This window comes from Pseudophryne corroboree, chromosome 12 (assembly GCF_028390025.1).
Source record: "Pseudophryne corroboree isolate aPseCor3 chromosome 12, aPseCor3.hap2, whole genome shotgun sequence".
NCBI lineage: Eukaryota > Metazoa > Chordata > Amphibia > Anura > Myobatrachidae > Pseudophryne > Pseudophryne corroboree.
Genome location: NC_086455.1, coordinates 176,733,076 through 176,756,396, shown reverse-complemented (window position 1 = coordinate 176,756,396; position 23,321 = coordinate 176,733,076). Strand labels below are relative to the sequence as shown.

The following is a 23,321-nucleotide window of genomic DNA, read 5'->3' as shown; positions in this document are numbered from 1 at the left end:
AAAAAACTGCGTACGCAACAGTCCTTTGCCTCACCCTAGAAAAAGGGGAAGAAACACTCCGGTTTTCAGCATCGATGGCCGTGTCCCACCCCCCAAAAAAAAAAATATGCCTCTAGCTGTTAATTAGGCAGAGGCGTTCGCATTACTGTGCGTGCAGTTTCCTGATTATCCCGATTATCGCTTTTGCAATCCAACCTGAATGAGGGCCCTAGTTGGCGCCTTAGTTATTTTGGTCTCTCCATCTGTGGTGAAGTATGGCGATCACTATAACCTGGACTGTCAGTGTGTCGTAAGGACCACGGCTGGGAAACCCTGCTGTAGACCACAAAGTAACTCTTGGCAGTAGAATGAGATGTCCCGGTGATTCTGTAACGCTGTTTCTAGAGCAATATCCTGCGGAAGCGCTGCTACTGTAATGAGTCTGCGCAATGAGGGATAACCGTCTAGGATTGTAGAACTTTGGGCTGAGTTCAGGGAGTAAATGTGTATATACAGTATTTACATAAATGTTTCCTGCCTGCAGACCGGAATCATCAGGTTCCCTTTGTGTATGTTTGTGTTTATATATGTGTGTGTATGTACAGTGTGTGCGTGTCTCCTATATATTAGCCCAAGTCTGTGACTCTGTGCCTGGCCGTAACGCTGGGCGGAGTTACAGTGGTGGGCGGAGTTAGCAGCTCCTGCCCTGTCCCAGCACACCACTAGCAGAACGGAGCAGCAGCCACAGAATCCGCCCACCATCCCCAGCCACAAGCCACCAGTGCATGGACGCCCCACAGTGCCAGGTAACCATGCACCCCTCCCTTGGCACCTACAATCCACCGACACCACCACACACCCCAAACCCCCCCTCCACCAGCTCCCACATGCAGCCATGGACTTCCCAGACAACCCCCATCCCGACGCCTGTATAACTGATACACACTGCCCAGCCTAACCCCACTGCACCGAACCCACCCACCGCACAAGCCCACCAACAACACCCTTGTCCTTCGCGCCCAGGATACGCACTACAGCCAGCCAGCCGCCCCGCACACCGACCCTCTCGTCAGCCGCCCCGCACACCGACCCTCTCGTCAGCCGCCCCGCACACCGACCCTCCCGTCAGCCGCCCCGCACACCGACCCTCCCGTCAGCCGCCCCGCACACCGACCCTCCCGTCAGCTGCCCCGCACACCACCCCTTCCGTCAGCCGCACCGCACACCACCCCTCCTGTTAGCGCACACACCTTCCCAGCCACGGCCGCAGCACACACCGCCGACAACACCCCCCCGCACCATCTGTCACTTTGTAGGTGCGCTGAGGGCACACAGTCCCACAGCACGCCGTCCACACCACGGCCGCACAAACCGCTCCCGCCCTTCCCACAACCCCAGCACAAACTCTTCCGACACCGGAGCACACTGTACCGCCGGGACCCACTGCACTCACACATCCCCGTCACCCGCACCTGTCTGTGTGCAGGAGACAGGGCTCTCGCCGCTCCAGCCCCCAGCGCCGCATACACAGTCTCTTCCCCTCCCAGCACCATACACCCGCACCCAGCCATCACACACACCCCCTATCAGCCATCACACTCCCCCCCCCCCCCCCCTATCAGCCATCACCCCCCCCCCCCTATCAGCCATCACCCCCCCCATCAGCCATCACCCCCCCCCCCTATCAGCCATCACACACACACCCTATCAGCCATCACACTCCCCCCCCCCGCCCCCACTATCAGCCATCACACACCCCCACTATCAGCCATCACCCCCCCCCCCCCATCAGCCATCACCCCCCCCCCCATCAGCCATCACCCCCCCCATCAGCCATCACACACACACACACACCCCTGTCAGCCATCACACACACCCCTATCAGCCATCACCCACCCCCCATCAGCCATCACCCCCTCCCATCAGCCATCACCCCCCCCCCCTATCAGCCATCACCCCCCCTATCAGCCATCACACACACACCCCTATCAGCCATCACACCCCCACCCTATCAGCCATGCACCCCCCCCATCAGCCATCACCCCCCGTCACCCATCCCCCCCCATCAGTCTCTCCCCCCCCCATCATCAGCCATCCCGCCCCCCCCCCCCCTATTAGCCATTCTTTCCCCGCCCCCCCCCCCCCCATCAGCCATCCCCCGAAGGCCATAATTGAGCATGCCTCCCTTTTTACTCACAACTCCCCTCACATCCCACTCATCTCGGGGAGGGGGGGCCCACGGTTCTGCCTTTTACACCCACATACACCACGGTCTGCTGTACTTTTACTTATACACACGCACTCCTAACATCACACGCACCCTACACCCCCCCAAACACAGACAATACACCTTCCCCATGTGTACACCACCAACACCCACCAACTTTCACTCCTACCCCTATCACCCCTATCACCCTCACACCACAATAACATACACAAATCACACACACCCGCAACACACCTTCTTACACACACACACACACACACCCAAACCCCTCTCCTACACACCCCGCACACTGTAAGGTCATCCCACACCCACCATAACCCCATACCTGCCAACCACCCACCACAAATACAACACCCATCCAGCTTCTCTCCCCCCCCCCCCACACACACAAAAATAAAAACAACCCTCCACCCATCCATTACATATCAACACACTCCACCCATGCACACCTCCAACTCCACCCCCCTAACACCCACAACTCCATCACACCCTGCACGTCCTGTCACCACCCCCATCCCTCACCCCTACACCAATACATATAGAGGCAGCCACCCACCCCCACGCTATTCCGCAAGCGCCATACATTACTACCCAACACTTTTTCTTAACCCACACACACACACACCAACGTACCCCTCCTACATAACACTCCAACACCCACATTCCCTACCACACACTCCACAATCCTGCACAACACCACACTACCCCTATAACACACCCACCTCTCTCTATACAGCCGATGGATCACACCATCACCACAACAATTAGGCCACAACAGTACCCGTCTCACAACCAGGCACCCACATGCCAATTGCCCCCCAACCTCCCAGCCACACACCACACTACCCTACACAAAGCAACCTATGCAGAAAAACCAAAGCCATGCCACCTTCCAACAAACTCACCCTAAAGCACACACATACCACTCCACCAACTACTACACCTCCTAAGCCCTCACCCCTACGCCAAATCATACACCCCTCATCCCTATCCCAACTTATACACTGGCCAGACCATATCCACCGTCCAACCTCGCTCTGCTCAGCCCCCCAAACACACCATTTCTCTGACGTCCTAGTGGATGCTGGGGACTCCGTAAGGACCATGGGGAATAGACGGCTCCGCAGGAGACTGGGCACATCTAAAGAAAGATTTAGGACTATCTGGTGTGCACTGGCTCCTCCCCCCTATGACCCTCCTCCAAGCCTCAGTTAGATTTCTGTGCCCGGCCGAGCTGGATGCACACTAGGGGCTCTCCTGAGCTCCTAGAAAGAAAGTATAGTTTAGGTTTTTTATTTTACAGTGAGACCTGCTGGCAACAGGCTCACTGCAGCGAGGGACTAAGGGGAGAAGAAGCGAACCTACCTAAGTGGTGGCAGCTTGGGCTTCTTAGGCTACTGGACACCATTAGCTCCAGAGGGATCGCACACAGGACCCGACCTCGTCGTCCGTTCCTGGAGCCGCGCCGCCGTCCTCCTTACAGAGCCAGAAGCAAGAAGGTCCGGAAAATCGGCGGCTGAAGACTTCTGTCTTCTCCAAGGTAGCGCACAGCACTGCAGCTGTGCGCCATTGCTCCTCATGCACACCACACACTTCGGTCACTGATGGGTGCAGGGCGCTGGGGGGGGGGGCGCCCTGAGCAGCAATATTAACACCTTGGCTGGCAAAACTGACACCATATATAGCCCCAGAGGCTATATAGGTGTAAATTACCCCTGCCAGAATAACACAAAAAGCGGGAGAAAGCCCGCCGAAAAAGGGGCGGAGCCATCTCCCTCAGCACACTAGCGCCATTTTCCCTCACAGCTCCACTGGAAGGATCGCTCCCTGGCTCTCCCCTGCAGTCCTGCACTACAGAAAGGGTAATAAAGAGAGGGGGGGCACTAAATTTAGGCGCAGTATATATATAATACAAGCAGCTATAGGGGAAAACACTCTGTATAGTGATATCCCTCTGTTATATAGCGCTCTGGTGTGTGCTGGCATACTCTCCCTCTGTCTCCCCAAAGGGCTTTGTGGGGTCCTGTCCTCTGTCAGAGCATTCCCTGTGTGTGTGCTGTGTGTCGGTACCGCTGTGTCGACATGTATGATGAGGAAAATGATGTGGAGGCAGAGCAAATGCCTGTAAATGTGTTGTCACCCCCTGAGGGGTCGACACCTGTGTGGATGGACTTATGGAAGGAATTACGTGACAGTGTCAGCTCCTTACATAAAAGGTTTGACGACATAGGACAGCCGGCTACTCAGCTTGTGACTGTTCCAGCGTCTCAAATGTCATCAGGGGCTTTAAAACGCCCGCTACCTCAGATGGCAGACACAGATGTCGACACGGATACCGACTCCAGTGTCGACAACGATGAGACTAGTGTACCCTCCAATAGGTCCACCCGTTACATGATTGAGGCAATGAAAAATGTATTACACATTTCTGATAGTACCCCAGGTACCACAAAAAAGGGTATTATGTTCGGTGAGAAAAAACTACCAGTAGTTTTTCCTGCATCTGAGGAATTAAATGAGGTGTGTGAGGAAGCCTGGACTTCCCCCGATAAGAAATTGATAATTTCTAAACGGTTATTGGCAGCGTACCCTTTCCCGCCAGAGGATAGGTCACGTTGGGAAACATCCCCTAGGGTAGATAAAGCGCTTACACGTTTATCAAAACAGGTGGCACTACCGTCTCGGGATACGGCCGCCCTAAAGGATCCTGCTGATAGAAAGCAGGAGGCTACCCTAAAAGCTATATATATACACACACGGGCATTATATTGCGACCAGCGATTGCATCAGCATGGATGTGCAGTGCTGCTGCTGCGTGGTCAGATTCCCTGTCGGATAATGTTGATACCCTGGATAGGGACAATATTTTGCTGACAGTAGAGCATATAAAAGACACTGTCTTATACATGCGCGATGCACAGAGGGATATTTGCCGGCTGGCATCAAAAATAAGCGCAATGTTATGGACTCGGCAGTGGTCAGGTGATGCCGATTCAAAAAGGCACATGGAAGTTTTGCCTTATAAGGGGGTGGAACTGTTTGGGGATGGTCTTTCAGACCTCGTTTCCACAGCTACGGCTGGGAAATCGACATTTTTGCCACAGGCTACCCCACAGCAAAAGAAAGCACCGTATTATCAAGTACAGTCCTTTCGGCCCCATAAACACAAGAGGGCTCGAGGCGCATCCTTTCTGCCGAGAGGCAAAGGTAGAGGGAAAAAGCTGCAGCATACAGCCAGTTCCCAAGAGCAAACGTCCTCCCCCGCGTCCGGTAAGTCCACAGCATGACGCTGGGGCTTCACAGGCGGACCCGGGTACGGTGGGGGCCCGTCTCAGAAATTTCAGCACACAGTGGGCTCTCTCACAGGTGGATCCCTGGATCCTTCAAGTAGTATCTCGGGGTACAGGCTGGAATTCGAGACGTCCCCCCCCCCCCCCCGCCGTTTTCTAAAATCTGCCTTACCAGCAACTCCCTCTGCCAGGGAGGCAGTGTTGGTGGCTATCCAAAAACTGTATTCACAGCAAGTGATTGTCAAGGTACCCCTCCTTCAGCAAGGAAAGGGTTACTATTCCACAATGTTGTGGTACCGAAACCGGACGGTTCGGTGAGACCCATCTTAAATTTAAAATCCTTGAACACGTATATCAGAAAGTTCAAGTTCAAGATGGAATCGCTCAGGGCGGTTATTGCGAGCCTGGACGAGGGGGATTACATGGTCTCTCTGGACATCAAGGATGCCTACCTGCATGTCCCCATTTACCCTCCTCACCAGGAGTACCTCAGATTTGTGGTACAGGACTGTCACTATCAGTTCCAGACGCTGCCGTTTGGGTTATCCACGGCACCGAGGGTCTTTACCAAGGTAATGGCCGAAATGATGATACTCCTTCGCAAGAAGGGAGTTTTAATTATCCCGTACTTGGACGATCTCCTGATAAAGGCGAGGTCCAAGGAACAAAGGAAAAGAACAATTAGCAGCGCTAATAGATGTATATAAACATAAAAATATAATAGAAGGATTGGGTGCTGATATAGAATAATTTAATCAATTTTGATCATTAACACACTATAAACACGATAAAATATAAAATGGATAATATAATACTAAATAGTATTGGCTAAAAAATTGAGGGATCACAATATTGCTGCCTGCTGTTAATGTAGTCCGTTCCCAATTAATATGGACTGGATAGTGCAATGGATGAACTACTCTGGACTGACGGCGCAGTCTCTGGATGATATTTAGTTACCACAGTTGTACCGCTGGAGGAATTGATGTCCCTTCAAGATGTTAATTGTGGGTCCTCACTGCATCGCGGTGTCTCCTTAGTTGCCAAGGAGTGGTGGTGGTTCAGTTGGATGGAGTGTTCAGAAGGTCCAAATGATAAGCACAATGTCCAGTCCTGGTCCGGATAACGTGGCAGCAAATTTCCAATAGGTGATAACCCCCAAAAGATTGGTCCCTGACGCGTTTCGCTGCAGGTCCTGCAGCTTTTTCAAAGGTGGTTTGTATGAGTGAGGAGACAGGGTTTATATACTGTGTCTAATGATTAGATCAAAAACGGCTGTGCACCCAATCCTTCCTGTTTTGCAATTAACAATTTAAAATTACTCAATTGAGATGAAAAAATCTACATCTAAGACAGACTCAATTTCCTTTAATATACAACATGTATTTTTCTCAACGAAAATGATTTTATATTCATGTTTTGGTGCTAGTTCAACTTAACATGGAATTACTTCCGGGTCAAAGATTCTCGGTTATACAGTTTCCCTTTCTTATATATACCAGGATCTAAGTGTTTCTAGTTAAATATGATATGGTCAACCGCCACTTTCATGTTAGGATTCTGTTATAATAAAAAATGATAAAAACGTTACATATATTAGGAGAGTAAACATTTTGCATTATTGTAATTGCTTCCGGGTTTCGGTTACATCATTTCCGCTTAATGCACCGCAAACCACGGCCTTTCAGTAAGTAAAAAAGAGAGAGGAATCTTCGTCCTTTTCGAGCGGAGCTACACATCGGAACTTCCGGGTATAGCGTAGTGCGTCATAATGCGTCACTTCCGGTAAATGAAACGCAAGCCGCAATCACTATAGGGAAGTGTCAAATTGTTTCTTAAATGCCTCACTGGTGGATATAGTACAAAAAACTCCATTCTTATAGTACTTATGGAGCAGGGATATTAATCTTATATATATATATTACTTTAGAGAGTATTTTTCAGCATAAGCAGCTTTTGATATATACTGACATTTATATTTGTAGAGGCTATGAAAAACTTTTAACAAACATTAGTTAATTGTGTTTGTAATTTCTAACGTTAATGTATATATACATAATCAGTAAGTGCTAAAGACAGATCAACCTAAGATCTACACAAAAAAAGTAACCACTTATCATTAAATCACAGCATTTAATTCTACAGATTCATTAAGGCCATCTGGAAAAATCGTATTCATTCGGTACATCCAAAATACCTCCTGCTTACATAATTTTATGAATCTATCCCCACCTCTTGAGGTATGGGGTATAGATTCAAGCCCTACTACTCTTAGACACTTTGGATCTCCATTGTGGACTGCATCATAGTGTTTAGAAACACTATGTGTTTGTATTCTCTTTAGGATATTTCTCCTATGTTCTAAGAATCTGGTTTTAAGAGGTCTAGTTGTACGACCTATGTATTTTTTCTCACATCCACATATTAACATGTATATAACATATACTGTGTTACAGTTAATAAAACTGCCAATTTCAAATGAGGTCTCTTCTATATTTGATGGGGGGATCTTCTTTATTCGATTTAGTATGTGGTTACAGGTTATACATTTATTCATCCCACATTTGTAACAGCCCTTTATTCTATGTTGTTGATAATTTTTAAGCCAATCTCCTTTAGTGGTATCTTCCTCTCCGCTCTCTTTGATAACCCTAAGATGGCTGGGAGCCAGTATATTTTTTTTAGAGACTTGCTCTTCCGAAAAATAAATCTTGGTTCGGAGGTTAGTATAGCAGATAATTGGGGATCATGCTTAAGGATCCCAAAATTTTTGGAGACAATCTTCTTAATTTCTACATGTGACCTATTAAAAGTAGAGATGAATGCTACCTCATCTATTTCATCACATTTTCTTTCTTCCCTGGTTTTTGTTTTTAGTAGTTCGTTCCTATCTTTACTTCTAACTTCTGCAAGGGATGTTTTAATGAGCTCATCTGGATAACCTCTATTACGGAATGCCTCTGACATGAGTCTTGCTTGATTGTCAAAGGAAGTAAGATCAGAGCAATTTCTCCTGAGTCGTAATAGTTGGCTCTTTGGAATGCTTTTCTTCCAAGGTATATAATGACTACTCTTAAAATGCAGATATGAATCAGTACCTACATTTTTAATAAAATTTGTAGTCGATATTTGATTATCTCTGATCTCGAGGGAAATATCCAGGAAATTGGTCTTGTGGGGGTGAAAAGAATAAGTGAAGGATAAATTATATGGGTTGGAGTTTAAGTGAGTGACAAAAGATATAACTGAATCCACATCACCATCCCAAATAATAAACAAATCATCAATGTAACGGCCATAGAGAACCAGGTTCGCGTCAAAGCCGCCACCCCACACGAGCAGGTCCTCGACCTCGCCCATGTAGAGATTGGCATAGCTAGGCGCGAACCTGGTTCCCATGGCCGTCCCCATCACCTGCAGATAGTGCTCATCCAAAAACAAAAAGTGATTGTGGGTTAAGATAAATAATATTGAATCCAAAATAAACCGCTGGTGTAGGATAGTGAGATCTCCATCATTAGTGAGTTTATTAGCTATTGCCTTAATACCTAGATTATGTGGAATATTAGTATAAAGACTTTGAACGTCAAGAGTGAGAAAACCATAAGTGTCTTTCCATATAACATCTTTAATCAGGTTCAAAAAGTGAGTTGTGTCTTTAATGTGTGATTTGAGCATAGACACTCGTGGCTGTAAAAAAATATCAACATAGTGAGAAAGATTAGATGTGAGGGAACCTATACCGGAAATTATAGGGCGACCAGGGGGTGCAGTGAGTGACTTGTGGATTTTGGGGAGGTGATAATATGTGGGAACAGTGGGGTGTGAATTATATAGAAATCTAAATTCCTCCCTGGAGATCAGATTATTACACATTGCCTCATCAAGAAGATCATATAACTCAGAGAGATATTCAGAGGTAGGATCCCTTGTAAGGGTTTTATAGAACTTAACATCCTTTAACTGCCTGTATGCCTCCTTAATGTAATCAGATCTATCTTGTAGAACAATTCCCCCCCCCTTGTCAGCTTGCTTAATTATAATTGAACTATCTTTCGTTAGTCTATGTAGGGCTTTTCTCTCCCATTTGCTAAGATTGTCTGATTTTTGTGAATTGGTGGTTTTAGAACATAAAATTTTAAAATCTTCCAGGGTTGTTTTATAAAAGCTGTCTATACTGGACCCCTTTGTTTTAATTGGATAGAACTCAGATTTTATCTTTAGTTCTTTTCTCCCGTTGATGTTAAATAATGGTTGGGTTTTTAAGGGGACATCACTAGTATTTTCTTCTAGAAGGTCATTAAGGGCTTCTAAGGCTAATTTATCTTCACTATCAAGAACAATGGGGAAGGCTTCATCAGCATTTTTCAATAATTTTTGTTTAGCAAAAAAATTTTTTCTGCATAAAGTCCGAACAAAACGGTTCAGTTCTACAAAAAGGGTAAACATGTTAGGAGGTGCTGAAGGGGAGAATTTTAGTCCCTTATTTAGGACTTGAGTTTCATTATCTGTCAATTTTTTAGCAGACAGATTGAAAATGCACTCTTTTTGTTGTGTGGCCCTCCTACTCCTTTTTAGTTTCTTAATGGCCTCCTTCTTTCCTCCTCTTCTTCCTCGTAGCTGATATTTCTTCTTTTCCTCCCTATTTCTTTTTGCCACTCCCTGTCTTGATCCTGGAATCTTCTTTTTCGCTGCTCTAAAAAACTACTCGTAGTCAGGGAGCTATCAGGATGTGATTTGGGCCTTGCTCCTAGGTCACTATTCTTAGATGTAGGAGAAATCCCTGAGTCTACTTTCTTATTAGGTGACTTATATTCAAATCTCTCTTGTGGATTTTTGTTGTTATGTCTCCTCATCATCTGTTGTGATCTTGGAGTGTCTACTCGACCTCTTCTTTCTGATCTATATTGTGATACGGGTTTATTGTAATTATTTTGTGGTTCTCTGAAGTTAGAGTTTCTATATTGTTTAAAAGTTCTTACATTGTCTGTTCGATAGTCTTCTACATCTCTCTGAAACTTTTTACACTTAGTCTCTAAAATTGTCTGCTCGAATTTGTTTACTCTCTCTGTTATTATCATATCTCTCTCTTTAAATTCATTGCTTTGGCTATGTATCTCAAGTATATCCTTTAAATTTCCAATCTCTGTTTCTATCGTTTTTAATTTCTCTGTCCTGTAATCAATTACAATTCCCATAAGGGTCAGTGAACACCGATCTAGTGTAGAGTCCCATCGTTTTTGGTACTCTACATTGTCATGAAAGATAGAGGGTTTAGACAACCTAAGACCCCTAGGTATAATTTTTCTGTCAATATATTTCTGCATATTGATTGTGTCCAACCAATGTCTTACTTCTGATTTTTGGAGATCTTCTAGTTTAAAGAAGTCTTCCTTTAGATCATCCCGGCTTTCCGTTTTATTTGCAAAAGGAGTCTCCCATTTAGAGAGATAGCCTTGTCGCCTATTGAGTCTGTCTGAGGTCCAAGGAACAGTTGGTAGTGGGGGTAGCACTTTCTCGGGAAGTGTTACAACAGCACGGCTGGATTCTCAATATTCCAAAGTCACAGCTGGTCCCGACGACACGTCTTCTGTTCCTGGGAATGATTCTGGACACAGACCAGAAAAAAGTGTTTCTTCCAGTGGAAAAAGCCGAGGAGTTGTCATCTCTAGTCAGAGACCTCCTAAAACCGGGACAGGTGTCGGTACATCAATGCACACGAGTCCTGGGAAAAATGGTAGCTTCGTACGAAGCAATTCCATTCGGAAGGTTCCACGATGCCCTAAGCCAAGCAAGGCCCCTGCTTCAGAACCAACCGGTACTGATCCAATCAGACAACATCACGGCAGTCGCCCATGTAAACAGACAGGGCGGCACAAGAAGCAGGAGGGCAATGGCAGAAGCCACAAGGATTCTCCGATGGGCGGAAAATCATGTGTTAGCACTGACAGCAGTGTTCATTCCGGGAGTGGACAACTGGGAAGCAGACTTCCTCAGCAGGCACGACCTCCACCCGGGAGAATGGGGACTTCATCCAGAAGTCTTCCAAATGCTGGTAAACCGTTGGGAAAGACCACAGGTGGACATGATGGCGTCCCGCCTTAACAAAAAGCTAAAAAGATATTGCGCCAGGTCAAGGGACCCTCAGGCGATCGCTGTGGACGCTCTAGTAACACCGTGGGTGTACCAGTCGGTTTATGTGTTTCCTCCTCTGCCTCTCATTCCCAAGGTACTGAGAATAATACGAAGGCGAAGAGTGAAAACTATACTCGTGGTTCCGGACTGGCCAAGAAGAGCTTGGTACCCGGAACTTCAAGAGATGCTTTCAGAGGACCCTTGGCCTCTGCCGCTCAGACAAGACCTGCTGCAGCAGGGGCCCTGTCTGTTCCAAGACTTACCGCGGCTACGTTTGACGGCATGGCGGTTGAACACCGGATCCTGAAGGAAAAGGGCATTCCGGAGGAAGTCATCCCTACCCTGATCAAAGCCAGGAAGGATGTCACCGCAAAACATTATCACCGCATTTGGCGGAAATATGTTGCTTGGTGTGAGGCCAGGAAGGCCCCAACGGAGGAATTTCAACTGGGTCGATTCCTGCATTTCCTGCAAGCAGGGGTGACGTTGGGCCTCAAATTGGGGTCCATTAAGGTCCAGATTTCGGCCCTGTAGATTTTCTTCCAGAAAGAACTGGCTTCACTGCCTGAAGTTCAGACTTTTGTCAAAGGAGTTCTGTATATTCAGCCTCCTTTTGTGCCCCCAGTGGCACCTTGGGATCTCAATGTGGTTTTGGAGTTCCTGAAATCACATTGGTTTGAACCACTTAAGACTGTGGATTTGAAATATCTCACGTGGAAAGTGGTCATGCTGTTGGCCCTGGCTTCGGCCAGGCGTGTGTCAGAATTGGCGGCTTTGTCATATAAAAGCCCTTATCTGATTTTCCATATGGATAGGGCAGAGTTGAGGACTCGTCCTCAGTTTCTCCCGAAGGTGGTATCAGCGTTTCACTGGAACCAGCCTATTGTGGTGCCTGCGGCTACTAGGAACTTAGAGGATTCCAAGTTACTGGACGTAGTCAGGGCCCTGAAAATTTATGTTTCCAGGACGGCTGGAGTCAGGGAAAACTGACTCTCTGTTTATCCTGTATGCACCCAACAAACTGGGTGCTCCTGCTTCTAAGCAGACTATCGCGCGCTGGATTTGTAGCACTATTCAGCTGGCGCATTCTGCGGTGGGACTACCGCAGCCTAAATCTGTAAAAGCCCATTCCACAAGGAAGGTGGGCTCATCTTGGGCGGCTGCCCGAGGGGTCTCGGCTTTACAACTTTGCCGAGCTGCTACTTGGTCAGGGGCAAACACGTTTGCAAAATTCTACAAATTTGATACCCTGGCTGAGGAGGACCTGGAGTTCTCTCATTCGGTGTTGCAGAGTCATCCGCACTCTCCCGCCCGTTTGGGAGCTTTGGTATAATCCCCATGGTCCTTACGGAGTCCCCAGCATCCACTAGGACGTCAGAGAAAATAAGAATTTACTCACCAGTAATTCTATTTCTCGTAGTCCGTAGTGGATGCTGGGCGCCCATCCCAAGTGCGGATTGTCTGCAATACTTGTAAATAGTTATTGTTACACAAATCGGGTTGTTATTGCGAGCCATCTGTTCAGAGGCTCCTTTGTTATCATACTGTTAACCGGGGTTCCTATCACGAGTTATACGGTGTGATTGGTGTGGCTGGTATGAGTCTTACCCGGGATTCAAAATCCTTCCTTATTGTGTCAGCTCTTCCGGGCACAGTGTCCTAACTGAGGTCTGGAGGAGGGTCATAGGGGGAGGAGCCAGTGCACACCAGATAGTCCTAAATCTTTCTTTAGATGTGCCCAGTCTCCTGCGGAGCCGTCTATTCCCCATGGTCCTTACGGAGTCCCCAGCATCCACTACGGACTACGAGAAATAGAATTACCGGTGAGTAAATTCTTATTTTTCTCTACACCACGCACAATCTATGTACCCCTTCCACAACAAACTTAACAACACAAATTGTTCCCTCACCCCCTCCACAATGCAGCATGCAATATATACAACACCTACCACGTATAAACTCTGACCCTCAACGCGGATTATATCTACCCATCACAACCACTGATACCCCACAACACTACCCCTCTACCTTACAACCAACCACATGCACTACACACACATTTACAGCCCCACTCCACACAATCAACTTAACACACCCTACCACCACTCCAAAAATCACACAACATTCTTCATCCTCCACAAACCCTATCACAAGAAACCACAACCCAAAACTCATAACTACTATGCCCCTACCCCTAATCCACCTACCTTTACACAAGTACAGCACCTATGCACCCCTTCGACCATGCCCAACACCCCCATTTAAAACCAACCACACACACACACACACACACACACACACACACACACACACACACACATTCACATCCACATCCTCCACACAGGACACCCACCACCACTGACTACAGCTACATAGACCTTTTTACAGTACACCTCTACAATAACACCCCCATCCACATCTCCCCTTCTATAACCACACAGACACCACACACGCAACCTTCACCATCACATTCCCTTGTGTCATACTACATCTACCCACGAACAAACCTCCCATTCCACCAACACAAACTATACAACTACTATTCTACACCTTCACTTTTCAGTAGAGATTACGTGGGCGTAGCCCCTTACGACGTTGTGAAGAGCGCCCGTAGGGCGTGATGAATCACCTAGTGTGTGTGTGTGTGTATGGTCCCAATTCAGCTGGCTTGTAATTCTAGCGTTGGTTCTGCGGTTTGTGTGGCCATAGAGAGAGCTGACCATAGACTGTATGTCCCATAGCACAACCTCTGCCTGTACCACGTTTCTCCCTATTGGGTTTCATTGATTCAGTTTCCGTTTCCTCACTCTTTCATAGTTCGGTTTGGAAGCAGCAAAATCGATCAGGAGCTTATTGATCGGATAGAGCGTGTCACTGGGCGCAAGGCGCACCACTTCCTGCGCAGGGGGATCTTCTTTTCACATAGGTAAATCCATGTAGAAGTCTGTGCTGTACCGTGTTATGTGAAATAACTGAGCTTTTATTTACTATAAGCTGGTGCGGGATGCAATTAATATATCGGCTGCCGGGATCCCGGCGTTCAGAATCCCGACGCCGGAATACCGAAAAATGCCGACCGCTCCCCTGTATTCCCACTTGAGTGGGGGTCCACGCCTCCACCCAAGGGAGAATAGTACCTGTGGCAAGCAAAGATCACTACATGGCCTGAAGCGCAGCGAACCCGCGAGGGGACTTTGGGCTCGCTGCCGGTATTCTGGCTGGTGGGACGCCGCCGGGATATCACACTGAATCCGCTGGCGCCTCTCTTAGTGTCTCCTCGCGGTGTAGTCATTTTACTCACTGTGTTTCACTAGTAAACTTACTGCCCTCTCCAATTCCAGGGGTAAGATCAGAAGTGCTGAGTTACAGAACCAGATACTTAGTAAATAAACCCCTCAGATGTCTCGGATGCCTTGTCCTTAGGTCATTAATGATTACACATTGTTCAAATATTTATGGGAGAATGATCATTACCAAATCCTCCATGTTATCAGAAGGTATGAGCACCAGAGTAATGGATTCCTCAGAAGGAAAGAACGCTGTATTGCAGGTGATGGAGCTTTCTTTACAAGTCATTCCAGTGGTGACCAAGAAACCGGCACCCAGACCTGTACCCCCCCAGACCTGTACCCCCCCAGACCTGTACCCCCCCAGACCTGTACCCCCCAGACCTGTACCCCCCAGACCTGTACCCCCCAGACCTGACCTGTACCCCCCAGACCTGACCTGTACTCCCCCAGACCTGTACCCCCCAGACCTGTACCCCCCAGACCTGACCTGTACCCCCCAGACCTGACCTGTACTCCCCCAGACCTGTACTCCCCCAGACCTGTACCCCCCAGACCTGTACCCCCCCAGACCTGTATCCCCGAATAATGTGACACTTGTATGCCTATTTGTGACTGAGCAATAAATAACCAGCTCCTCACTGTCATTTTTCCAGCACAACCTGCAAGATGGCAGTTGGGAGCTGATTGGCTGGTACTTTATCTCTCTCTGCAAGGCTTAGTACATAGACCCCTGTGTTTCTTAATCTCCATACGAAGTGCTACGAAGCAGCGACCGTGGTTTCTTTCCAATAGGTTCTCCTGTGACTCGTATACAGACTGTCGCACAGTATACAAGTGTTGCGTAGCTCAGTTTCCTGCGGTGTTCCTGCTACATCATGTTGTCACTAGCGGCGTTGTATGGGACGTGTCAGCTCACTCACACTACGCGGCGTATTGAGGCGGATGTATGAGGCATATCCTGCTGGATGTATGAGGCATCTCCTGCTGGATGTATGAGGCATCTCCTGCTGGATGTATGAGGCATCTCCTGCTGGGCGGCGTATTGAGGCAGATGTATGAGGCATCTCCTGCTGGATGTATGAGGCATCTCCTGCTGGGCGGCGTATTGAGGCAGATGTATGAGGCATCTCCTGCTGGGCGGCGTATTGAGGCAGATGTATGAGGCATCTCCTGCTGCGCGGCGTATTGAGGCAGATGTATGAGGCATCTCCTGCTGCGCGGCATATTGAGGCAGATGTATGAGGCATCTCCTGCTGCGCAGCGTATTGAGGCAGATGTATGAGGCATCTCCTGCTGCGCGGCGTATTGGGGCAGATGTATGAGACATCTCCTCCTGCTGCGCGGCGTATTGAGGCAGATGTATGAGGCATCTCCTGCTGCGCGGCGTATTGAGGCAGATGTATGAGGCATCTCCTGCTGCGTGGCGTATTGAGGCAGATGTATGAGGCATCTCCTGCTGCGCGGCGTATTGAGGCAGATGTATGAGGCATCTCACGCTGCGCGGTGGATTTATGAGGCATCTCGCGCTGCGGGGCGTATTGAGGCGGATGTATGAGGCATCTCGCGCTGTGCGGCGTATTGAGGCGGATGTATGAGTCATCTCGTGCTGCATGGCGTATTGAGGTGGATGTTTGAGGCATCTTGCGCTGTGCGGCGGATTTATGAAGCATCTCGCGCTGCGCTGCGTATTGAGGCGGATGTATGAATCTCTACCATCGTGTTTGGAACACGTACATCTCTTGGTAAGAGTGACAGAAGTTGCACCTCAGGGTTCAGATTGGCTCATTTTCTGAAGGATGACCTGGAAGGTGGACGGAGTCTCCCCTCACTGAAGTTGCCGGTTTTACGTTTCTCCTTATGGAAATTGTCTTCCATTCTGGAGTTGAAATATTCTTTCACGGTGTGTTGTATGTCCCACCTACCTTTTTGCCAGTTAATTCTTGGGACTTTGATTTGGTTCTCTTGACATTGAACAAGCCCCCGATAAGGCACCTGATTTGGTCGTATAGGTTGTCCTTTTCATTGGTTCATCTGTTCGGAGACGTGTGTCTGAATTGGAGGTCCTCTGTGACCAGATGTGCCTCGCTACCTGCGCCAAGCGATCATAGATTGGGTGTGTGTCTGGGTCTCATGGGACCTGGCCATTAGGAGATGCCCTCTTGCCATCAGTAACCGCCTGTTACTGACTCCAGTCAATGCGCAGTGGCGCCGGTATGTTGCTACCTGCCCTTGATCTGCTTTACTGCTCAGGCTTCTACCACTGGCACCTGAATACTGCTTGTGAGGATACTGGGTTCAAAATCACTCAGTCATGGTAGTAGATGAAAAACCAACAGTGGTTTATTGAACAGAATAAGTTATAAACAGCTCAGCACACTTCTGTGATCCAATTCTACACGACAATCCCTCCTGGAACTCCTGACAGAACATTACTTCTTAGCTAGTCTCCTGCCACTCTCTCACCTTCTCTCCCAGATCTATCTCACCTCCCCTGTTTGCTATTATCAAAACCTTTGTCTTTCCTACAATAAGGCGACACCCCCAGAACAGTTTCAGAGCAAACCTACTTTCACATGTCCAGGCATGTCCCCTAGGCCACAATAGATGTTAACTAAATTAACCTTACTTAATCTGATTGTGTGGCCTGGAATCCATTGTGTGGGGAAGAATGAGGGGGTTGTATGGCCTGACATCTGAGACTGGCTGTATCTACCCAACAGCAAACAGACAGGTTATCTGAGCAGTCACATGGGGGGAACATTATTTTACAAACTATAACACAATAACCAATACATTCATATATATACATCGAAAACATAACTGTACCCTTGTAACAATAACATCATACAATATAATACAATATTGCCTAGTACATAGCCAAATACAAATAAACAATCAGTGTAGTCCATGGGTCAGACCAGGGCTAGGGAAGTAGCTTCGTGTCTTTTACCACTGTGTGACACAAAGCGCCGGCTGTGTTGTCACATTTCCTCCCTCTACTTCCAAGCCCGGTGTCCTGGGTGGCTTAAGCTTGCTGAGAGTAATGGTATTCTCCTGTACCCTGGGTATTGGTAGCGAGGGATCTCCTGGGCTTGCTCGGTGCTGGGTCTGGTTCCTGCTGACGGGACAGGCCATCTGCGTTCCCATGATCTCTGCCCTTTTTGTGAGAGATAGAGAAATTGTATAGTTGTAGGGCTAAGCTCCATCTCAGCAGTCGTCCATTGTCTCCGGCAGTGCGCTGTAACCAACTAAGGGGACTGTGGTCTGTTACCACTGAGAACTCGCGCCCGTACACATATGCCTGCAATTTCCTGAGTGCCCAGACTATGGCCAGGCACTCCTTTTCAATAGTGGCATAGGCTATCTCACGGTCCATAAGTTTTCGGGAGAGAAAGGCAACTGGGTGTTCACAACCGTCCTCCCCTACTTGGCTCAACACAGCTCCTATTCCACAACCCGAGGCATCTGTTTGCACAATGAACCGCCGGTGGAAGTCGGGGGCTGCTAACACTGGGGATTGGGACAAAATGTCCTTCAGCTGGGAAAAATCCTGCTCACACTCTGGGCTCCAGTCAATTTGTCGGGTGTACTTTTTTGTCGTTAGGTTAGTCAGGGGTTTGGCAATGGTGCTGTACTGGGGCACAAATTTACGGTAGTACCCTGCTGTTCCAAGGAAGGCACGTACCTGTTTTTGGTTAGTGGGCCGAGGCCATTTCAGGATTGCCTCAATTTTCGCTGGCTCTGGACGAATATGGCCTCCACCAACCCTATGCCCGAGGTACAACACCTCTGCCATCCCCATCTGACATTTGTCAGGTCTGATTGTTAACCCTGCCTTGCTGATCCAACACCTGGGCCACATGCTGCAGATGCTCCTCCCATGTCTGACTAAAAATGGCTATGTCATCAAGGTATGCCTGGGCAAAGTCCTGACACCCTGTCAGTAGGTGATCTATGGTACGCTGAAAGGTGGCTGGGGCATTATTCATCCCAAAGGGCATGGCAGTAAATTCAAAGAGCCCAAATGGGGTGCTGAATGCAGACCTCTCCTGTGCCTCCCTGGTAAGGGGTATCTGCCAGTATCCTTTGCTAAGATCCAGAGTGGATACATAGCGTGCCATTCCCAACCTGTCTAACAGTTCATCTACCCGGGGCATGGGGTATGCGTCTGTCACTGTCACCTCGTTCAGCCTCCTATAGTCCACGCAGAAGCGGGTACTGCCATCTTTCTTGGGCACTAGGACTACGCTGGCGGCCCAGGGACTATGGGACGGTATAATAACACCAAGCGCCAGCATTTCATCAACCTCCCTTTTGATCATATCAATCACCCCGGGGTTCACCCGATAAGCGGGTTGCCTAGTGGGCCGAGCCTCTCCGGTGTTGACATGATGGGCCACTACATGAGTGCGCCCTGGCCTGCTTGTGAATTGTGGCCTCTCTACCTCCAATACCTCCCTCATCTGTAGGGCCTGGGTTTCGGTTAACTGCGAGCCTATGGGCACCGCCTCCACTCTAGGTCCCTCTTGGTGGCTGCTAGAATGTCAGGCATGGGGTCAGTCTCTGGGTCATCCATAGGTGGGCAGCAGATTGCCACCGCCCCTATCTCCCTGGTGACATATTTCTTTAACCTATTTATGTGGTAGGTACCCACCCGCTTCCCTGTTTGGTCTAGGGCAATAATGTAATCTACCCGGCCCTGCCGATCCAATACAGTATAAGGCCCTGCCCAGGTCGCCTGTAACTTATGCTTTCGGGCAGGTACTAGCACCATCACTTTCTGTCCCACCTCTAGTTCCCTGTCCTGCGCTCGTTGGTTATAGTACCGGCACTATCTTTCCTGCGCGCCCAGGGTGTGGTCATGCGCAAGCTGCATCAGCCTGTGCAGTTTCTCCTTCATTTGGACTACATATTCCAAGATGGGAACCTCAGGTTCCTGAAATGACCCTTCCCAGCTTTCCCTGACTAGGTCAAGTGGTCCCCTTACCCTTCGGGCATATAGTAACTCAAAAGGAGAAAATCCGGTTGAATCCTGCGGCACTTCGCGGTACGCGAATAATAGCTGTTGCAAGGACTTCTCCCAGTCTCCCCCCTCCGATTCAGCAAATGCCCGCAGCAACTGCTTTAGGGTCGAATTGAATCTCTCACAGAGACCATTAGTCTGAGGGTGATAAGGGGTGGTGCGTAAGGGATGGACCCCAAAGTTGTCCCATACTGTCTGCAGCAATTCCCCTTGAAATTGCGTACCCTGATCAGTAACTACTTCTTGGGGAAATCCTACGCGACTAAAAATATCCATAAGAGCCTGGGCGATATGTTCAGCATCTATGGATGCCAGTGCCACTGCCTCAGGGTATCTAGTCGCGTAATCAACTACAGTCAGTATGTATCTCTTTCCTGTTCGGCTCGGTTTCTTAAAAGGCCCCACAATGTCCATGGCCACTCTCTTGAATGGCTCACTTATGACGGGCATGGGTTGTAGGGGAACCCGGCGTGGGGGTCCCCCGAGGCGTTGGCAGACCTCACATGACTCTCTATACTGTTTTACCTCCTGGTTAACCCCAGACCAGAAGAAATGTCACAGCAGCCGGGCACGGGTTTTCCGAACCCCTAAGTGGCCTGCTAAGGGAATGTCATGGGCAAGGGCCAGCAACAGGGCACGGTACTGCTGTGGAACAATCAACTGTTTTCTTAGGACCCCGGGCTCTAATGGGTCTGCTTTTGCTGGCACCCGGTACAGTCTAACCTCCTTCCACATAATGCGATCCTCCTGAGGCCCCCAATCTGTTCGTCCCGCTGCCCTGCGGAGGCTAGCTAGGGAGGGGTCGGTCCGTTGGGCTTCCCTAAAGGCTACCCTATCTACTTCCCCCAGATTCTCATCACAGTCAGGCAAGTCTGGTACAGGGTTACTCACCGCCAACGGTTCAGGGTTTGTGGCTGTCACTTCCACTGAGACTCCTGGTGCTGGCATGAGAGGGTCCTCATGCACTGTCTCCAATGCCTGTGCTTGGCTTCGGGTGATAGCTCCCACAAAGTAACTAGCCAATCCAGCACTCAGATCGTTGCCCAGAATGACATGAGTGGGTAATCCATCCAAAAGTCCCACATTTACCTCTCCAGAGTCCAGGCCCCAGTCCAGGTGTACCCTTGCCATAGGTATTACAGTGATCTGCCCTCCTGCCATGGAAATTTTAACTTTCCTTTTCTTCAGTATTTGGCAGAGGGGAATTCATTCTGGCCGGATAAGGGTGATAGAAACTCCAGAGTCTCTCAACCCTTGCAGCTCCTTCCCATTAACTTTTACAGGTTGTAGGTGGGTCTTCATATTATCCGGGGTGGATTTCCCAATAGCTGCTACCACCTCTACTTGCTACTTCCTCCGCCTCTGGCACATCAGGAAAGTAGTCCGCCTCCCCCGTTCCAAATGATTCGTGGCACACAGCCACCCGCAACATGGCAGATTGGGCACCTGGGAATGGCCGTCTTACCCGTGTACAGTCCCGAAGTAAATGCCCCACCTGGTCACAGTTGTAGCAGCGTCGGCTTGCAGGTGACGCTGGTCCCCGAGACCTTGAATTTCTGGCTAGGGAAGCTGGGGTATGTATTGGGGCCGGCCGATGGGGGAGCAATGGTAGATCACGATCCTGCTGGGGCCGTCGAAGGGTTGTCCTCTCCTCTGTGTTGGCACCTCTCCACGAGGCCTGTTAGCTGTGAACTCATCTGCTAGGTGTGCTGCTTTTTCCGGAGTGGTAGGGTTCCGGTCTGCCACCCACTCCCTGATCTCTGGAGGCATCTTGTTTAGCAGCTGCTCCAAAATAAAAGCATTTTTAATGTCTGCTACAGTAAGGGCCTTCTTCACGGCCAGCCACTTATCACAGTTCCTCCGCAGCAAGTTATTGAACTCTATAAATGAGACATCTCCTTTCCGCGCCATAGACCGGAACTTTATGCGATACGATTCAGCGCTCACCGCATATCTGGCAAGCAGCACACTCCATACCTCCTCATATACCAGGATCTGCTCTGGACTCAGGGCATGGAATGCATCCAGTGCCCGCCCTCTCAGACTGGGTACCAAATATCGAGGCCACTCTGCTGCCTCAATTCCATGCATTATCATAACAGATTCAAACATCTGCAAATGAGTATCAATATCCGAACTGACCTCATCAAAAGGTGGGACCTCATTATACCTCAGCCGGGATGTCTGCCTTACCGCTACTGCCGGGGCGGTTATACCGGTCTGCGCCCCCAATGCGGCTCCCAGTACTGATGCTCCTTGTCCTAGTGCTGCCAGCAACTCCCGCAACTGATCTGTACTTCCAACGACCAGTGCAGGGCTCGTTGTAGCAGTTCCAGTGGTTCCTTGACCCTCGGCCTGCTCTGGGATGCAGTCCTCATCATCCTCCTGCCCAGGGTGTTCTTGGTCCCATTCAGCTAGCTTTGCCATTAAGACTGCTCTGGTGTCCGATGCATTAAACTCAATCTGTCTTGTTCGACAGAGGTCCTGTAGTTGATCCTTCTTGCTGTATCGGTAGCATAGCGGGGCAGAATCCATTGCCTGCTGTGGTTTATTCCTTTCTGCTGGTGTCTTGAGTGATCCCACTGCTGCCGCCAAATGTGAGGATACCGGGTTCCAAATCACTCAGTCACGGTGGTAGATGAAAAACCAAAAGTGGTTTATTGAACAGAATGGGTTATAAACAGCTCAGCACACTGTGATTCAATTCGACACGACAATTCCCTCCTGGAACTCCCGGCAGAACATTACTTCTTAGCCAGTCTCCTGTCACTCTCTCACCTTCTCTCTCAGATCTCTCTCACCTCCCCTGTTTGCTATTATCAAAACCTTTGTCTTTCCTACAATAAGGCGACAGCCCCAGAACAGTTTCAGAGCAAACCTACTTTCACATGTCCCAGGCATGTCCCCTAGGCCACAATAGATGTTACCTAAAGTAACCTTACTTAATCTGATTGTGTGGCCTGGAATCCATTGTGTGGGGAAGAATGAGGGGGGTGTATGGCCTGACATCTGAGACTGGCTGTATCTACCCAACAGCAAACACACAGGTTATCTGAGCAGTCACATGGGGGGAACATTATTTTACAAACTTGTTAGGGTCTCCTGCCCTGTGCTGCCACGTCGTCATGGCAACCGGGAGACAAGTGCTAGCGGAGTAACCTGAGCGCAGCTGATACTCCGGTTCGGGTCTTTTGCTGTGCAGTGGTTACAGGCATGGGATCCGGTGCTGGTTTTTGTGCTCACAGTCTGTGAGGTCTGAGGGGGGCGTGGACAGCACCTGCTTTATAAGGCCTCTTCTCAGATTAAGCAGATGCTGCTGAATCTTTGTTGGTTAGTCAGTTCCTGAAAGTTAGCCAGTACTGTGTAGCTTTGTATTT

At 48.9% G+C, this 23,321-nt stretch overlaps 1 protein-coding gene across 1 annotated transcript in view; it reads left to right on the top strand.

Annotated features, from left to right (window-relative positions):
* Positions 1–23,321, top strand: part of WARS1 (tryptophanyl-tRNA synthetase 1) — a 206,465-nt gene that overhangs the window by 71,768 nt on the left and 111,376 nt on the right. The window contains exon 4 of the mRNA XM_063948647.1: positions 14,449–14,557. Coding sequence (XP_063804717.1) covers positions 14,449–14,557 — 109 coding nt within the window. The remainder of the gene's footprint in view (positions 1–14,448; positions 14,558–23,321) is intronic.